Source organism: Lactuca saligna, chromosome 1 (assembly GCF_052625555.1).
Source record: "Lactuca saligna cultivar CGN05327 chromosome 1, ASM5262555v1, whole genome shotgun sequence".
NCBI classification, from domain to species: domain Eukaryota; kingdom Viridiplantae; phylum Streptophyta; class Magnoliopsida; order Asterales; family Asteraceae; genus Lactuca; species Lactuca saligna.
In genome coordinates this window covers 82,572,660-82,590,695 of record NC_136417.1, presented here as the reverse complement: position 1 = coordinate 82,590,695, position 18,036 = coordinate 82,572,660, and the positions used below count along the sequence as shown (strand labels likewise).

Sequence of the window (18,036 nt, the reverse complement as noted above, 5' to 3'; positions counted from 1 at the left end):
ACACTCTCCTATCTTTCTCTCTCATTATATAAACCTTTATCTCTACCAACATAACTTTTTAGAAATCATAGATATATGTAAGCTAAAAACTGTATATCTTGGTTTCGTTTGATTTTTATTGTGTTTATGTCTTTAATTGATATGATTTCCTTTTTCTTGGAAAAAAGCTTAGGGGTTGGCTCATTTAAGGATTATTGATTCATATCTATATGAAGTTTTTTATTTGTTTTAGAATATTGTATAATTTTGAAGTAATCAGATCAAAAACATTGTTTTTTTAGGATGATAATTAAGTGTGGTGCATTTTTTGTTATGTATTTTGGTAGAATTATAAATATGATTTAACATTTGATAAACAAAATATATTGATGTAAAATATTATTATGAAAAAAAGATTTTTGTAATATATATATATATATATATATATATATATATATATATATATATATATATATATATATATATATATATATATATATAATGATTAGTTTCATTTTGGTGGTGATATTGTTTTAATATTTAATTATTTGTTTTTACTTCAATAGTCAATCTATTATTAAATTATTATGAAACTTTTCGTAGATAATTAGCTACAAAATTGCTATGGAATTTTCATAGTTAATTTACCACAAATCTGCTATGAAAATTTTCAGTAGTTACTTTGTTAAATAATCACCACGGAATGGTTCCATAGTAAATTTGTTATAGTTTCCATATCTAAAGCATTTTAGCTACAAGAATTTTGTAACCCGATTTTTGTTTGTTGTAATTTTGTAGCTATAGTTGATTATCTATGGAATCTTAGACTATAGCTACATATTTTTTTCTATAGCTATTCAATAGATTTCTTATAGTGTCAGTTTTCACAAATAAACCAACTCCTTGCATATTTCCATCACTTCCAATTCTAAAACTTTGGTATTGTTGTAATACAATCACCAGAAAGAAATAATTCAAGTTTCTCCTTTTAAGACTAGGAGTAAGAAGAAGCTACAATAACGGTATGTGCTATTTTTTGAATTTTACCATGTTTAGTCCAAAAACGAAAATTCTTTCAGAAACCACAAGCCCAATTTCGCTGCACAACATTCACATGTTACAAAATCAAATTCACCGAACACATATAAGCAATATATCGATCAACTTATATGCACACAAAAACAAACTACTAAAAACGATGATTGAACTAAACACCTACCTCATGTGTACAAGAAGCTGGGAATGATATTGTTAAAGACTCTGCGAGAGCAGGCGAGATTTGACTTTGTGTTACAACCAAGAACTCGAAAAAAAATGTATAGATTACAACACATACAAAATTGTAAGTGTTAGTTGCATGATCTGGTATATAATCCTAAATTAGAATGAACTATTAAAACAAGAAAAGTTGATTGAAACAGTATTGTACAAGTTCATCAACCGGTGGATGTAACCTAAACTTAGTAGTGTAACACCCAAAAATATTCATGATTTTCAAACTTTAAAATTCTATGGTTTTAACAAAATTATTATGGGTAATAACCAACATTTAACAAAAACCAGTCCCATAAGACACTTATGATTAAAACATTTAGTGTTACCATTAAGCATCATATAAACCATATTAAGCAAAAAAGAATTACATCAATAAAATACATAAAGAACATAAAATGTTCAACTCCATTCTCTATCTCATAACTTCTACTTCCACCTATTGTCTTCTTTCCTTAACTATAACCTGTGATACATGGCATTATCTATCTCATAACTTCTACTTCCACCTATTGTCTTCTTTCCTTAACTGTAACCTGTGATACATGGCATTAAAAGAGATATATAATATAATAATGTCTCGTGCGCTAGATGGGTTTGTGACCCAAAATATATATTATATTTTCAGCAATAACATTTCATTTTTGCAAAACATAGTTTTAGACAATAAAAGATTTTCCATCACTTTAAAATAAAACTCTTTTCATACACATTGTACACATCATTTCATATCTTATGTTTTCATTTCTTTTCATTTCATTTCAAAAGACATATATCCATATTTCATTCTCTTTTATAATTAAGGTCTAATTCTGTTATTAAATTGTTTGAATTTTTATTCTTAGGTTCTACGTCCAATAAATGAACCACTTCCATGTCTAGACAAGGTGGAAAGAAAAAATCAATCCACCAAGGCGTTATTTCCATTAGGAGCTCTATCTCGTGATGGTGAGGCACCACCCTGATAGATTCTTTAGTGCCTCTTATGAGGTATAATGGCTCGGGTAGTTTTCATTTCATTACTTTCCAATTCTTTTCATTACTTTCCATTCCTTTTCATTACTTTCCATATCTTGTCATTATTTTCCATGAATTGCATATTTCATATGTCAGTATCATAATACTCATTTCAAAAACATTATCAAAATATTTTTTCTTTCAACACATTATTTAATTTCAAAGTATTCCTACTTTCAACGCATTTTTCAAAACATTCTTTTCAAAAACATTTAACACTTTTATTTCAAACCATTTCATATATCTAAGAATTTCGTTTCATTATCAAAAATTCATTTATCCATGTACCCTAAAGTGGGAAAATTTCAACACGTACTGACCTCAATCACACATAGGTTAGCTAGTGCTCTTCTAGTTTCTTTCCATACAGCAATCCTCTTCAAACACTACGTACACCATATATAAACATAAGTCATTTAAATAACCAAAATACCCCTAAAAGGTTCAAATACTAAATTTTATTGCTTCATACTATTCCTCAAGAATAATTAAGAATGTAGGTCAAAACCGCGCGTAAAACTGAGTCTGTATGCAAAAGTTATGAAGAAAACAAGTATCTTCACGGTCAGAGATTTCCATGTGTGTGGAAATTAATGCATTAATTTCCACAAGCCATGTTTTCATGTTTGCACACATATAAAACTCGATTTTTCTCAAAAATGACAGCCTACTTTACATAGTTCTTAAAGACCATTTACCAAATCACTTTGTACCATTTGTTTAGTTTCTCACACATGATTAGACAGCGTTATATCATCCTATAACACCCCAATTCATCCATTAAGTGCTCATTGAACTCCTCTAAATAACATATTGGTTATTATATTCAACAAGAAGGGTTAAGTAGCCAATTTTTCAATTGAGCATTCAATACTCACAATGTTTTTTCCTAATTTATTGAACACTCATATGAAAGTTGTCAAGCATGTAAAACCACCATTAGTCTCGTTAAAAGTACGTAATGTAACTATGGAATCCTCAATGCCATTCTATGTTCCAAAATATCCCTTGGGTCATAACAATCACTAGAGCTAGATATTTTCTAACATTCCATTCCATGTTCCAAAATTCCATTCCATGTTCCAAAACCGTCCTTAGGTCATAACAATTATATGAGATTCATTATGCAATTATCAATAGATTTCCTAAAATTCCCTTATGGCTAATATTCCATACATTCATCTAATTATCATTCAAGCCTTCATGTTTTTAAATCTGAATCATTCAAAAGTATCCATTCATGACTATGAACTTCCTATACTCATCAAATACTTCAACTATAATAGATTCCATTAATTTCATTATGTTGTCCCTAAATCCAAATGGAAATGATTTATAAAGTAAATTGTTAAATAATAGTCATAGTATTAGTTTATATGAAGTTTAGAAAGTTAGAAGTAAAAATAATAACATTTTAAAAAGTTAAAGGGCTAAAAGTGTCAAGTTAGCAAAGTAAGTTGATCAAAAGGTTAACTCAATTAAGTGAATGGACTAGAAAAGTTAAATAAAGGAATGGGAAGGACTTATAATGTCAAAACATAACTTTAAATCACAAATATTGATGATTGGTGTGGTTTGACCAAAATAAGAAAACTTGGTGGACTATATTGTAAATCTAGAGAAATAAGATGCATCCATTCCCACATATGGAGAAAAAGGTATTTTAGCCTTTTACCACTTCCTCTAATGGCAATTTTCATCTGAAGGGCTTCTAGGGTTTCTTCCAAGTGGGGAATTAAGCAATCAAGCAAAGAATAGAAGGAATCAAGGCATGAAAGGTATAATTTCTCTTCATTTCAACCTAGAAATCGATTTTGTGAAGTCGGTAGACCCCAATGTCAAAATTATTATGATTACTTGATTACGGTTTGGTTTTCTAACCTCCCTTAAGGTTTTTTGATAATCCAAACCTCAATCCATACAATGGGATGATTGGATTGAGGTTGCGATCATCGAAAAAAATTCAATGGAGGTTAGAAAATGAAACCCTAGTCTAGGAATCATATTAATTTGGACATTGTGTAACACTAATAAAATTCTTGGAAATTTTAAAATTTTTAAACAACCACAAAACCATCACGGATTACAAACTATTTTCAAAATAAGTTTCACATCAGAGAAATCAAAAAATCATTAAAAAAAATGAGGAGGAGCACGATCACGACTTAGCCTTCCCACGATCCTCTGAGATACCTAAAACATAATCCAAAACTATAAGCCAAAACCTAAGTGAGTTCCCCCAAAATACCAATACATAGCAACAATACAAGCATAATAACAACATATTGTGGGCCCAATTAACCACCAGGTCGGAATAACCCAGTCCCATCAACCACCGGGTTGGAATGCCAACATACTATTGGTCCAATCATCCTCGTGATTGAATACCCCAGGCCCCTCAACCATCAGTTTGGAATGTCAACATACAATGGGTCTAATCATCCTCAGGAAGGAATACCCTACTCCCTCAACCATCAGGTTGGAATACCTCGGCCTGTTGGCTTACGCACAAAGCAGTGAAGCCTCAGCCACCAACCAATCATATGCACATAATACTGATAAACATACTACTAACTAGTCAGCAAGCAAACACATAGATCTCACAGATCTCTAATCATAGCAACATCCTTAATGGTAGGATACCGATCTTAACATATTACTACAACACTATAGCATGCATAGCAGGATGTCAAATCCAAAGGGTCGGCCTTGGCTCCTTCAACCCGCAAGTACAGTGAGGAAAACTCACCTCACAAGTAGTGCATAAATAATAAGGTCTGACTCTGAATCTCAACTCCCGACTCAATGCCTACAATCATCATGACGAATTCCATCAAAATCCATAAATACCCAAAAATGCTCTCAAAATTCCAACTTAGTCAACCACCGTCAAAGTAAAAGTCAATGGTCAAGGTCAACAGTCTATGTTGACCCAACTTGTCAACTGCCCCCATGGACTCGTCCATTTTCTACAATACTCAGAAGGTCGGGAAAACCCTATCCAGGTCGACGAGTAGGTCGGAAAACTCACCTAAATATTCCCAACCTAAAACATTCAATTGATTTCTTCGATTCCAGGGACATTAAGGCTCAGATCTGAACTCAAATGTTTTCTAAAATGATAAAGCTTCCAACTTTATCCTTTGGGGCTACTCCTAGTGCTTAAAAACCCCACCACAAGGCTTGAAATCTCAAGAGCTTAACCAATAAGCCCAAATCCTTGATATCTGAAACCTAACTCTTCCAGAAGTGGTTCTACCCTCAAAATGTCCCAAAGGATGTTGCTTTATGAACATGCATGTCCAATGCATGTCTTGAACCCAAAATGGGCCAAAAAGGGAAAATGTGACCTAAACTCCATGCATAACACCAAAAACTTGGCTAAAGAACAAATCTAAACCAATATAAGGTCACCTTGACCTAGAGATTGATAAAGTTGCAACCTTTATGTAATCCATCCATAGCAACGTCCAAGAATAAGGAGAAAAAGGGATAAAACTCAAGATCTAGCCACATAAAGCAGTAAAAATAGGACCTTGGACACTTACAAAAGGTCGAGAAGAGTGTCAGACTGAAGATGAGAGCTTTGCTTGCTAGATCCTTGCATCTTTTCTTCTCACTTCTCCTTTTGCTTGAAATAGGCCACACTTGAATTCTAGATGTTACAACTCCCCCCCCCCCCCCCCCCCTTGGAATAGGATTCGTCCTTGAAGCCTTCTATGGAGAACAAATCTAGATAATGCTCTTGCATCTCATCCTTCATCTCCCAAGTCAACTCAGAGCCCCTCTGATGCTGCCAATGTACCTTTACCGAAGCTACTTCCTTGTTACGCAAAACCTTCACTTTCCTCTCCAAAATAGCTACCAACCCCTCGACATAATTCAGGCACTCCTCAACCTGAATATCATCTAATGATACCACTCCATCCTTGTCTAGAACGCCCATGTGCAGCTGAAAAACTTGGAAAGTGCTATGAATCTAACTAAGCTCCTCTAGAAGTTCCAATCTATAAGATACCTTGCCAACCCTGGCAACAATTTGGAATGGTCTGATATATTGGGGGCCTAACTTCCCCCTCTTCCTGAAGTGAATCACACCATTCCAAGGTGAGACCTTCAACATCACCATGTCATCGACCTGAAGTGAATCACACCTCTTACTCTGGTTGTCGGTTTGTAGATGGTAAGTTGTTCTGAAGTGGAGTTTTGTACCCAGCTCCTCATGGAACTTCTGCCAAAAGCGGGTGGCGAACCGAAGGTCACGGTCTGAAACAATAGAGACTGGAACCCCATGCTGAGCAACGATCTTGTGAATATACACATCAACCAAGTTCTCGGTCCATGAGCTCTCCCGAATTGCTAGAAAATGAGCACTCTTGGTTAATCGATCCAAGATGACCCAAATAGCATCACAACCCCATGCCATCCTCAGCAACATGGTGATGAAATCTATAGAAATGTACACCCATTTCAACATGGGAAGCTCTAGAGGCTGCACTTGCCATGCGGCCTCTAATGCTCGGCCTTGACCATCCTGCAGGTCAGGCACCTCTCAACATATGAAGCGATCTCTCTCTTCATGCATGGCTACCAATAACTCAACCTCATACCCCAATATATATTGGTAGCCCCCGAATGGATAAAAAACGAGACTTATGAGCCTCCTCCAACACAATCTGCCTGACCCCAACAGAAATAGGGACCCAAACCCAACCACAATGGGTTAACAAACCACGGTTTTCTGGAAAAAAGTTGGTGATCTCGCCTCTGATTCTCTCAGTCTTCCAATTCTCTTCTCGAACACCCTCAACTTGAGCCTCTTTAATCAATCCCACAAGCAGAGAATCCACTGATATCCACATACATGACACCCCATCAAAAAGCCCAGCTGACTTACGGCTCTAAGCATTTGCCACCATATTCTCTTTACTCGGATGGTAAAGGATCTCGCAGTCATAATACTTGACTACATCCATCCACATGTACTGCCTCATGTTTAGGTTTGGCTTATCCATAATGTGCCTCAAACTCTTGTGATCCATGTAGATAATATAGTCAACCCCACAAAGGTAATGTCTCCAAATCTTGAGGGCAAAAACCACTGCCTCCAACTCAAGATCATGTGTGAGATATCTCATCTCATGCGGCTTCAGATGCCACAAACCATAATCTAATACTTATCCTCTTTGCATGAGAACTACCCCCCAACTTGGTGATGGACGCATCATAGAAAACTACAAGATCCTTGATTTCCTTTGGTAGGGTCAAAACTGGGGCCTCACAAAGTCTCTGTTAAAGGGTCTCAAATGCTTACTACTACTCAGGGCCCCACTAAAAATCCACCCCCTTCCTCATCAGACGAGTGAGGGTTAGTGTAATCTTGGTGAAATCCTGAATGAATCTTAGTTAGTACCCTGCCAAAACCAAGAAGCTCCTGATATACGTGGGAGATTTCGGAACCTCCAACTGCATCACTGCCTCGATTTTGGCCGAATCGACCAAAATCCCATCATGGTTAATGAAATGTCCAAGGAAATGAACGTCTGGCAACCAAAAATCGCATTTCAAGAGCTTAACATAAAGTCTTTCTCATCTCAGAATCCCCAAAAGCTCGCAAAGATGCTCCTCATGCTGTTCTCTGGTCTTAGAATACACCAATATATCATCAATAAACATGAAAACCAAATGATCAAGCATCAGCCTGCATACTTAATTCATCAAATCCATAAATACTGCAGGCGCATTAGTGTGCCCAAATGGCATCACCATGACCTCGTAATGCCTGTAACGAGTCCGAAACACGGTATTCTCCATGTCCTCCTCACTCACCCTGATCTAATGGTACCCAGACCTCAGATCTAACTTGGAGAACCAAGATGCCCCCTGCAACTGATCAAAGAGATCACTGTTAACTTGTTCAACTCCTGGTATTCATTGCGCATCTGTTGTGAACCATCCTTCTTTTTGACAAATAAAATCGATGCTCCCTACAGAAAACTGCGCGGACCGATGAACTACTTGCCTAGCAGCTCCTACAACTGAGATGATAACTCCTGCATCCCAGGCGGTGCCAATCGGTATGACGCCTTAGCAATAGGGGACGAACCTGGCATAAGGTTGATCCTGAACTTGACCTGCCTTATCGGAGGCGCACTGGGTAACTCCTCCAGGAATACATCAGTGAACTCCCAGACAACAGGGACATCAGTAACCGATACCTAATCCCCAACCCATGTGTCCATCATATAAGCGAAATAACCTGCACACCCGTGCTGAATATACTGCCAAGCCCTAGCTGCTGAACAAAACCCTTACCCTATCCTGGTGCCGAACAAAACCTTGACCCAATCACACAGACATCCCCCATGAGAATAGGAATCAAATCGACCGGAAAGGATGCCCCAACGATCTCCAAAATGCAACCCTAATAAACTGAAGCAGCATAAACCCCGTGGTCATTGGCGATAGAAAATCGCAACAGACACTCCAACTCCCCTAAGTGCAAAGCAAACTTCCTACTAAAAGACCGAGAAACAAAGGACCGACTCGCACCCAAGTCAAAAAATACAAGAGCAGACAAGGAGTTCACTAAGAACGTCCCTAGCAGATTTACAAAAACATGAGAAAAAAACAAACATAATCAATAAGATAAGGGATAGAAACATAGGATCCAGAACATCTGGTGCCTCCCTGGCCTCCTCGGTAGTAAGCTGAGCCCTTGGGGGCTCCACTCTGCCCTGACTCCCATCAGTGATCCTCAAAGTAGCTGGTGCTGGAGCCTATACTGTCCTGGCAGCTAGTAAGGGACACCGGGCTTCATATGGCCCACTTGATCACAATGGTAACAAAGTCTGATGCTACAAGCTGGAGTCTGATGTCGACAATCCTCATAATGTGGCCCTGTTTGCCACATTTGTGGCAACACGAAGAAGACCGGAAAACTCCATCATGCACCTTTCCGCACTTCCCATAAGTGCGACCCCTCTAACTTCCCTGACCTGGAGTCAGTGGACCTAAACCGTTTTGGTGAAGGCTGCGATTGTGCAAGGGCCGGTCTTGACTCCTGAGTCTGCAACTCAATCTCAATCTCATGCCGCCTGGTGGCTTGCTCCATCTCCAACCATGAACCATAGCGTTGTGTAGAAACAAACTACCCAATATCTGTCTTTAGCATGCTCAAGTAACGGGTCATCTGAGCTTGCTCAGAAGAACCAAACTCATGGCAGAGCATTGCCCTCTCTATAAATATCTTGGTGATCTTCGTCACTGTCTCACTACCCTGTCTCAAATCTAGATACTCTTGTGCTAACCTCTTATGTTCCACCAGCGGGACATATCTGCAGTGGAACATCTCAGAAAACTTAGGGTCTCGAGCCCCCACCAATCCTTCGCTCAATACCTCAAAAGGTTTAGAGCCCACTTGACCTTCTGGTCAGTAGGGCATGAACAAGTGAAGAAACATCCCACCAAATCAGATAGCCACCTCATGATTATGATTGGGTCACGAACTCCATCGAAAGTTGGGGGCCTTGTATTATCAAAGTCCTGATACTAAAATACCTGCCCTGACCCAACATTTGCAGCCGGCACAGCTGTGGAGGCTATAGCATTAGCTGTCTCAACAATAATTGGGTAGCGATCATCAAAGAACTCCATCATCACGGTCTTGATAGACCCGAACATCTCCGGAATCTGACCCCAGAGAATAGTAACCACCTCCTCATGAATGATCTCCCTAACACAATCCTTTGACAATGCTGGCCCACCCTGACTGCCATCTCCTGATCCCGAACCGGATCTGATCTCAACTTGTCTCGTAGCTACTATACTGAAAATACACCAGGAAGATATCAGGTAATCCATATATCATAATAGGGAACTAACTCTCAACAAATCCCTAGTGGTTAGGACTTCCTTGCTACGCATACGAGTCATGTGCTTTCAGTAGTATTGACCCATACTACCTTGCACACCCACCCGTATTTGTCTAAAGGATCATTACAACTCCCTAACAGTACTCATATGCGTAGACGAACACTCAATCCTCACTCCCTAGAGGAAATGCTAAACATCTAATAAATGGTCGACTGACCCCACACGACTCATCCATGAAACTTCCACCAACCCTACGGCACTCGTGTATGCTAGCCATACATAACACAGGACCCTATAGACATTTGAATATTTGATCCTACCCTAAGTCCTTCATTAAACAAGAACATGCAATAAGGTCAAACAAAACATTCCCAGACTATAAGATCTTAGTTACATGTAAACATGATGCATACATTAAGCAACTATAGTAATGATGTCAATTCCATAAAAGAAAGGTCCTAGGCTATCAGACATCATATAATCAGGTAATTCTTATATGCAATCCCTAAATATCCCTAGCCTATGACAAGCATGTTGTTATAATATTTCACAATATCAAATAATAGTATGGTATGTTGGGGTAGGGATGAGATTTAGAACCGAAAAACCGGAACCGGAACCGTTAGCACCGGAATATATAGAAACGGTTCCGGTTTCGGGTTAAAAAATTATCTTTATCCGGGTTCCGGGTAATCTGGATCTGGGTCCATCAGATCTTGGTAAACCGGGTCTAAAAATTGAACCGGTGTTAAGAACCGGAACCACTTTTAGGCCCAAAACCGATTTTCGTGAAACGTTTAAAAGAAGCATATCTCAATTGTTTTAACTCATATTTACATTAGGATTTTTCCAACATGTAGTTTAGAGTTTGTGCATGATTTTAGATTATAAATTCGCCATTTTTAGTTTTATATTCATTGACTTAGAGTCCCTTAAAATCATGATATAAAAGCTGGAAGTTTTAAGTTTTTCAGTTTTTTTGTATTCGGTGAAAGTTATAAAACATGCATATCTAATTTTTTTGAAGTCGGATTGACATGTAGTTTTTTTCCAACTTGTAGTTTACATTTCTTACATGAGTTTAGACTATAATTTTTTCATTTTTAATTTAATATTCAATGATTTACAGTCCTCCGAAATCTGGATATCAAAACTGAAAATTTTTAACTTTTCAGCTATTTGTTTTTATACTTATTATGTGAAAATGTTAACACATGCATATCTCATTGGTTTAAATTGGAACTGACATGCGGTTTTTTCTAGAGTGTATTTTAGAGTTTGTACATGATTTTAGACTATAATTTTGTTAATTTTGGTTTCATCTTCAATGAGTTACAGTCCCCTAAAGTCGGGATATCAATATGAAAATTTTCAAAGTTCAACCCATTAAGTAGTAAGTAATTACCAAAAATTTCAGGTTTTTCCAGGTCTAAACTCACTTTATCCGGTTCCAACCTACCTACTTTGATGTTTCTGTGTTTTCTGGTTCTAGACCCACTTTACCCGATACCATACCCGGAACCAAACCGGAACGGGTTCCTATATACCAGTCCAGTTTCCGATTCTAAATATTCCTATTAACCAGTTTCGGGTTTTTTGGGTCCGGGTCCATTCGGTCCGGGTTTGGACCCATTTTCATCCCTATGTTGGGGTCTACTTACTGGGTCCGGTTGATCGTACACATTACATCCTCCTTGAGCATTTTGAAAACCATTTAAAAATCATTTTGAAAATCTTTTCCTTATTTTGATACTGGATTCACACGAGTGTTCGTCCAATTCACTCAAACCAAGGCTCTGATACCAACTTGTAACACTTATAAAATTCTTGGAAATTTTAAACTTTTTAAACAACCGCAAACCATCATGGATTACAAATTGTTTTCAAAATAAGTTTCACATCAGAGAAATCCCAAAATCGTAAAACAAAACATGAGGAGGTGCACGATTACGCCTTCGCCTTCCTGTGATCCTCTGAGGTACCTGAAATATAATCCAAAACTGTAAGCTCAAAGTTTAGTAAGTTCCCTTAAAAGACCAATGCATAGCAACAATACAAGCTTAATGACATCATACTATGGGCCCAATCAAACATCGAGTATAGGAATACCCTAGACCCCTCAATCATCGGGTTGGAATGCCTACATACTATGGATCCAATCATCCTCGAGATGGAATACCCCAGGCCCCTCAACCATCAAGTTGGAATGCCAACATTCTATACGTCCAATCATCCTCGGGATGGAATACCCTAGGCCCTCAACCATCGGGTTGGAATGCCTCAGCCTGTTGGCTTACGCACAAAGTAGTCAAGCCTCATCAACCAACCAATCATTTGCACATAATACAGATAAACAAACTACCAAGAAGTCAACAAGAAGACAGAAAGATCTCACATATCACTAAGCATAGCAACATCCTAAATACTAGGATACCGATCTTAACATATTACAACACTAGAGCATGCATAACAGAATATCAAATCCAAAGGGTCCGCCTAGGTGCCTCAGACCCGCAAGTACAACGAGGAAAACTTACCTCACAAGTAGTGCAAAACTGATAAGGTCCGACTCTGAATCTCAACTATCGACTTAATGCCTAAAATCATCATGACCAATTCCATCAAAATCCTAAAATACCCAAAAATGCCCTCAAAAGTCTAACTTGGTTAACCATGGTCAAAGTCAAAGTAAACGGTCAAGGTCAACAGTCCATGTTGACCAAACTCGTCTGGTCCACCAATGGACTTGTCATGTTTCTACAATACTCAGAAGGACGGGAAAACCCTTGCCAACTCGCCGAGTTTTCCCAGCTTAACACCTTCAGTTGATTTCTTCGATTCCAAGGACTCTAAGGCTCAGATCTAAACTTAAATGTTGTCTAAAAGGATAAAGCTTCCAACTTTATCCTTTAGGGCTACTCCTAGTGCTCGAAAACCCAACCACAAGGCTTGAAATCTCAAGAGCATAACCATTAAGCCCAAATCCTTAAGATTTGAAACCAAACTCTTCCAGCAGTGGTTCTAGCCTAAAAAAAATGTCCCAAAGGCTGTGCTTTATAGATATGCATGTCCTCTGCATGTATGGAACCCAAAATGGTTCAAAAAGGGGAAATGTGACCTAAACTCAATGCATGGCACCAAAAACTTTGTTGAAGACTAAATCTAAAGCACTATAAGGTCACCTTGACCTAGAGATTCATAAAGTTGCAACCTTTAAAAAAATCCATCATAGCAACCTCCAAGAATAAGGAGAAAAGTGACAAAACACAAGATCTAGCTACATAAAGGAGTAAAAATCGGACCTTGGATACTTACAAAGGTCGAGAAGAGTGCCAAATTCAAGATGAGAGCTTTGCTTGCTAGATCCTTGCCTCCTTCGTACTTCTTCTTCTTTTGCTCCAAAAATGCCACACTAGAAATCGGGATGTTACACATTGGGGTTTACCCACTTCACAAAATCGATTTCTAGGTTGAAATGAAGAGGAATTATACCTTTCAAGCCTTGATTCCTTTCTTTTCTTTACTTGGTTGCTTAATTCCTTACTTGGAAGAAACCCTAAAAGCCCTTGAGATCAAAATTGCCATTAGAGGAGGTGGTAAGAGGCTCAAATACATTTTGCTCCATATAAAGATGGATGCATCTTATTTCTCCAGATTTACAATTTGGTCTCATAAGTTTGATTATTTTGGTCAAAACCCACCAATCCTCAATATTTGTGATTTCAACTTATGTTTTGACATAATAAGTCCTTCCTCATTATTTATATAATATTTATAGTCTCTTCTATTAATTGGGTCTACCCTTTAATCAACACACTTTGCCAACTTGACATTTTTAGCCCTTTAACTTTTTAAAATATTATTTTTTTTACTTCTAACTTTCTAAACTTTATATATACTAATAATATGATTATTCCTTAATGATTTAACTTTATAAATCATTTTCATTTATTTACTTTATTAATTTAAGAATGTAGTCGTAAATTTTAGGATGTTATAAGGAGGGAATGCAGAAGCTGTCCGGATGGAATCAATCGATTCAGTAACCAATAATTCAATCAAAAGAATAATCATGATTTTCAAGAAAAGAGATGGAGGTGTAAACATTAACACAAATAGGCTCTCGTTGTTCTTTTGAAGGAGCAATGACACCAGATGGTAATAGAACTAGTAATTATTGCTAACTTGAAGGTAGATCGCTTCAGGGTAGGAACATGGTGTCGGGGTAGGATGTTGGTGTCAGCGTCGCCGTTGAATGTGTAGTAGTTCTAGTAGGTGTCGTTGATGGATGAAATCGTGTATGAGAAAAAAAAGGACGGTCGATGTTTTTTTATTTTATTTTATTTTATTTATTTTCTTTTAAGACAAAGGCTGCAATAGAAAATAGATAGAGAATGAGTAAGGCTTTTTTTTTTTTTTTTTTTTGAGGAAGAGAGAAATAACATTTTTAGTAAAGAGTGAAAAAAAAATGTCGAAATTTTTGTAAATATGGAAATTGAAACTTTTTACAGACAAAATAAAAGGAATACACTCCAAATATTTGTTTCACTTTTAACAGTGTCACCGTAAAACACTTGCCACATGTTTGTTTTTTCTTTTATTGATATTAAATTTTACGTTCAAATACATATAAAAATTAAAACATGACTATAAAATAGTTTTAATTATATGTTTTATTTTTTTTTAAAATGACATGATAAAATAATTACAATCACATGTTATTATTTTATATTCAAAATCATTAATTTTAAACATAAATATGAAACTAAACTGTTATTGTAAAACATTTATATATAATCACTTTTTTTTTATAATCTCATAATGAAATACTTTCAATCACTATGATTTATGGTTAATATTGGTTAGTATTTATCACACTTTTTTATGTAAAACAATGATAAATTTACTTTTAATATTGGTTAGTATTTGTCACACTTTTTTATGCAAAACAATGATAAAATATATAAAATAATTTGCAATGGTCATGATTTTTAATAGTGTTGGTGATGTTGTGGGATGACTTTTAGTTAAAATGTAATTAAAACATTATTAAAATTTGATTAATGATTTTTAATGACGCAGATCGTGACATCTTAAAAACAATGGTTACTGTATGTCGTTTTTGTAGTACTGAGAGCATCTACAATTGTGAGTTTAATGGAAGAACTGAATGATGTGTCATGCCTACTTGTCATCCAATGGATACAACTTCATCATTGTGAAATGATACCTTATCATTCAATAGATTTGGAGTTCAATGATCATTGAACTTTTTAATAGGAAAAATGAAAGTTTTTAAATTTTCAAATAAATATTTTTAATAAGTTCCATCGAACATATATAGTTTAATGCATTTTGAAATAAAAATAAATAGAGTTGTATAAAATAATGAATGATGATATTGCAACACTTTAAACTCTATACAGTTCAATACAATATTGATGCCCTAAGAGCGAGAGAGAAATGTGTTGGCTTTTATGGATTGATGTGATTAGGGTAGAATTTAATTATTGATAACTTCATAAATGGGCCTTGTGGAATTTATAATATGATTTTTCCCTCCTATGTATCACATATATTTTGAATTAATAGAAAAAAAAACCAATTGTTAGCCATATCACATGTATCACACATATTTGAAATTAACCGAAAAAATACACAATTGTTAGTCATATGGACTATTTATTAAATCTTTTCAAACCAAACAACTCATCATTGATATTAAAAATTTGCAGTGATCAAACATGATATTTAAAATCCATAGGGACAATTTTTGAAAATTTGTCAACCAAAAATATTCGAATCACCATCATTAAATAAGTATTTTCGAAACATTTACAGTTACTTGCTGCGTTGGGTGGTTTCTAGCAACTTGGTAGTTTCCACTATCTAATAAAGATCCTTTCCCGTTAAAAAGAATTAAAATCAAAAAATTATTAGTCAAATAATACCAAATTGAAGGATTAGTTTAATATTCTAATAAAAAATAGTTTAAACCCTAAAAACAAAAGATAGGTCAGTGTAACTATTCCATACTGTTCAAACCAAAAGTACCATTCAACCTTTTTTCTTTGTTTTTCTCCACTCATTTGCTTACCCCATAGTTTTCTATTTGCTCTCTCTCTCTCTCTCTCTCTCTCTCTCTCTCTCTCTCTCTCTCTCTCTCTCTCTCTCTCTCTCTCTCTCTCTCTCTCTCTCTCACACATAAAATAATACCCCATTTTTAAACATAAATTTCCTCCATTACCATCATACTTTATTATTCTTCATCTCTTTCTTCTTGTTTCTCTCCCTTTAGTTTCCTCCTTCTGATCTATATCTATAATATGTCAAACAATTTAGACTTGAGCTCCACTTCCCCTTTCTCCCTCCAAAACCTGCAACATCGCCCTGACCTCCACCTCCAAATCCCTCCTGATTCCGAAGATGACAACAACCAACACACTCCTGGCTCCGGCAGCGGTAGTGGCGATATAGTAGGGCGCCGGCCACGTGGTCGCCCCCCTGGTTCAAAAAACAAGCCTAAACCACCTGTGATCATCACTAGGGAGAGCGCAAACACCCTCCGTGCACACATCCTTGAGATAAACAGTGGATGCGATGTCTTTGAATCCATCGCGAATTACGCCAGGAAGCGTCAACGTGGTATTTGTATAGTTAGCGGCAGCGGCACCGTCAACAACGTCAGTCTTCGGCAACCTGCAGCGGCCGGATCTGTACTCACCCTCCACGGCAGATTTGAGATACTCTCGCTGTCTGGTTCCTTCTTGCCACCTCCGGCACCACCGGGGGCCACCAGCCTAACTATATACTTGGCGGGTGGACAAGGACAGGTTGTTGGTGGGAATGTCGTCGGAGCTCTGATTGCTTCTGGGCCGGTGATTGTGATAGCTGCATCTTTCACAAACGTGGCGTATGAAAGGTTGCCATTGGATGAAGATGAAGCAGCTGCTAGTAGCGGAGGAGGGAATGGAGGCGGCGGAGACGGGAATGGAGGCGTCAATCATCCTTTTCCAGACCCCTCTTCAATGGGTTTGCCGTTTTTTAACTTACCACTTAACATGCCTAACGTTCAGCTACCGGTGGACGGTGGTGTTTGGTCTGGCAACATGGCTAGCCGGCCACCCTTCTGACTACGTTTGACCATGTCGAAGCTTAATATTCTTCAAGGAAAAAGGTCAGATAAATTCCTTGGATCATCAATCATGATTCCCCATCTTGTACAATAATTAATCTCCCCATCTTTCTGATTTTTTTTTCTAGGGATTTCTTCTTTTCTTTTGATTCCATGTTTACTGTTAGTTCTTCATCTTGATGTTAATTAATTGTTGTACCTTGCTCTTTTATGGAACGGAAAAACGGAGTTTCTTGATTATCATTATTGTTATGATGTTAATAGCCTTTTGATATTCGATTTCATTAAAAACATCCATCTTTGTTTATTTTCAGAAGCTAAATTCATGCAAGAATATCGATTAAATTCAAAAGTTCATATGTGCGAAAAAGTTCCTCAATAAATTAGTCTTCTTCATTTGCTTTTAGGTTATGTAAAGCATTAAGTAAATGCTTTATCTTTTCATTAGATCGAGTATATATCCTACTCTCCTCCGATCTTTCCCCTAAGTAAATCTTATATGATCTATTAGACTTGAATATATTACTGCTTTAACAAATATAATAATGTTCAACTTGGGGTATTAATTATATTCAATGGATAGGCTTTTCTCATTCTCTCTCTCTCTCTCTCTCTCTCTCTCTCTCTCTCTCTCTCTCTCTCTCTCTCTCTCTCTCTCTCTCTCTCTCTCTCTCTCTCTCTCTCTCTCTCTCTCTCTCTCTCTCTCTCTCTCTCTCTCTCTCTCTCTCTCTCTCTCTCTCTCTCTCTCTCTCTCTCTC

The 18,036-nt window shown here is 36.9% G+C and overlaps 1 protein-coding gene across 1 annotated transcript; it reads left to right on the top strand.

Moving 5' to 3' along the window:
- Nucleotides 1-16,380: 16,380 nt before the first annotated feature.
- LOC145040538 (AT-hook motif nuclear-localized protein 23-like) lies at nt 16,381-17,518 on the top strand. Its single transcript, XM_078988456.1, has one exon. The coding sequence runs from the start codon at nt 16,470-16,472 to the stop codon at nt 17,274-17,276; it is 807 nt and encodes a 268-aa protein (XP_078844582.1). The 5' UTR covers nt 16,381-16,469; the 3' UTR covers nt 17,277-17,518.
- Nucleotides 17,519-18,036: the final 518 nt, after the last annotated feature.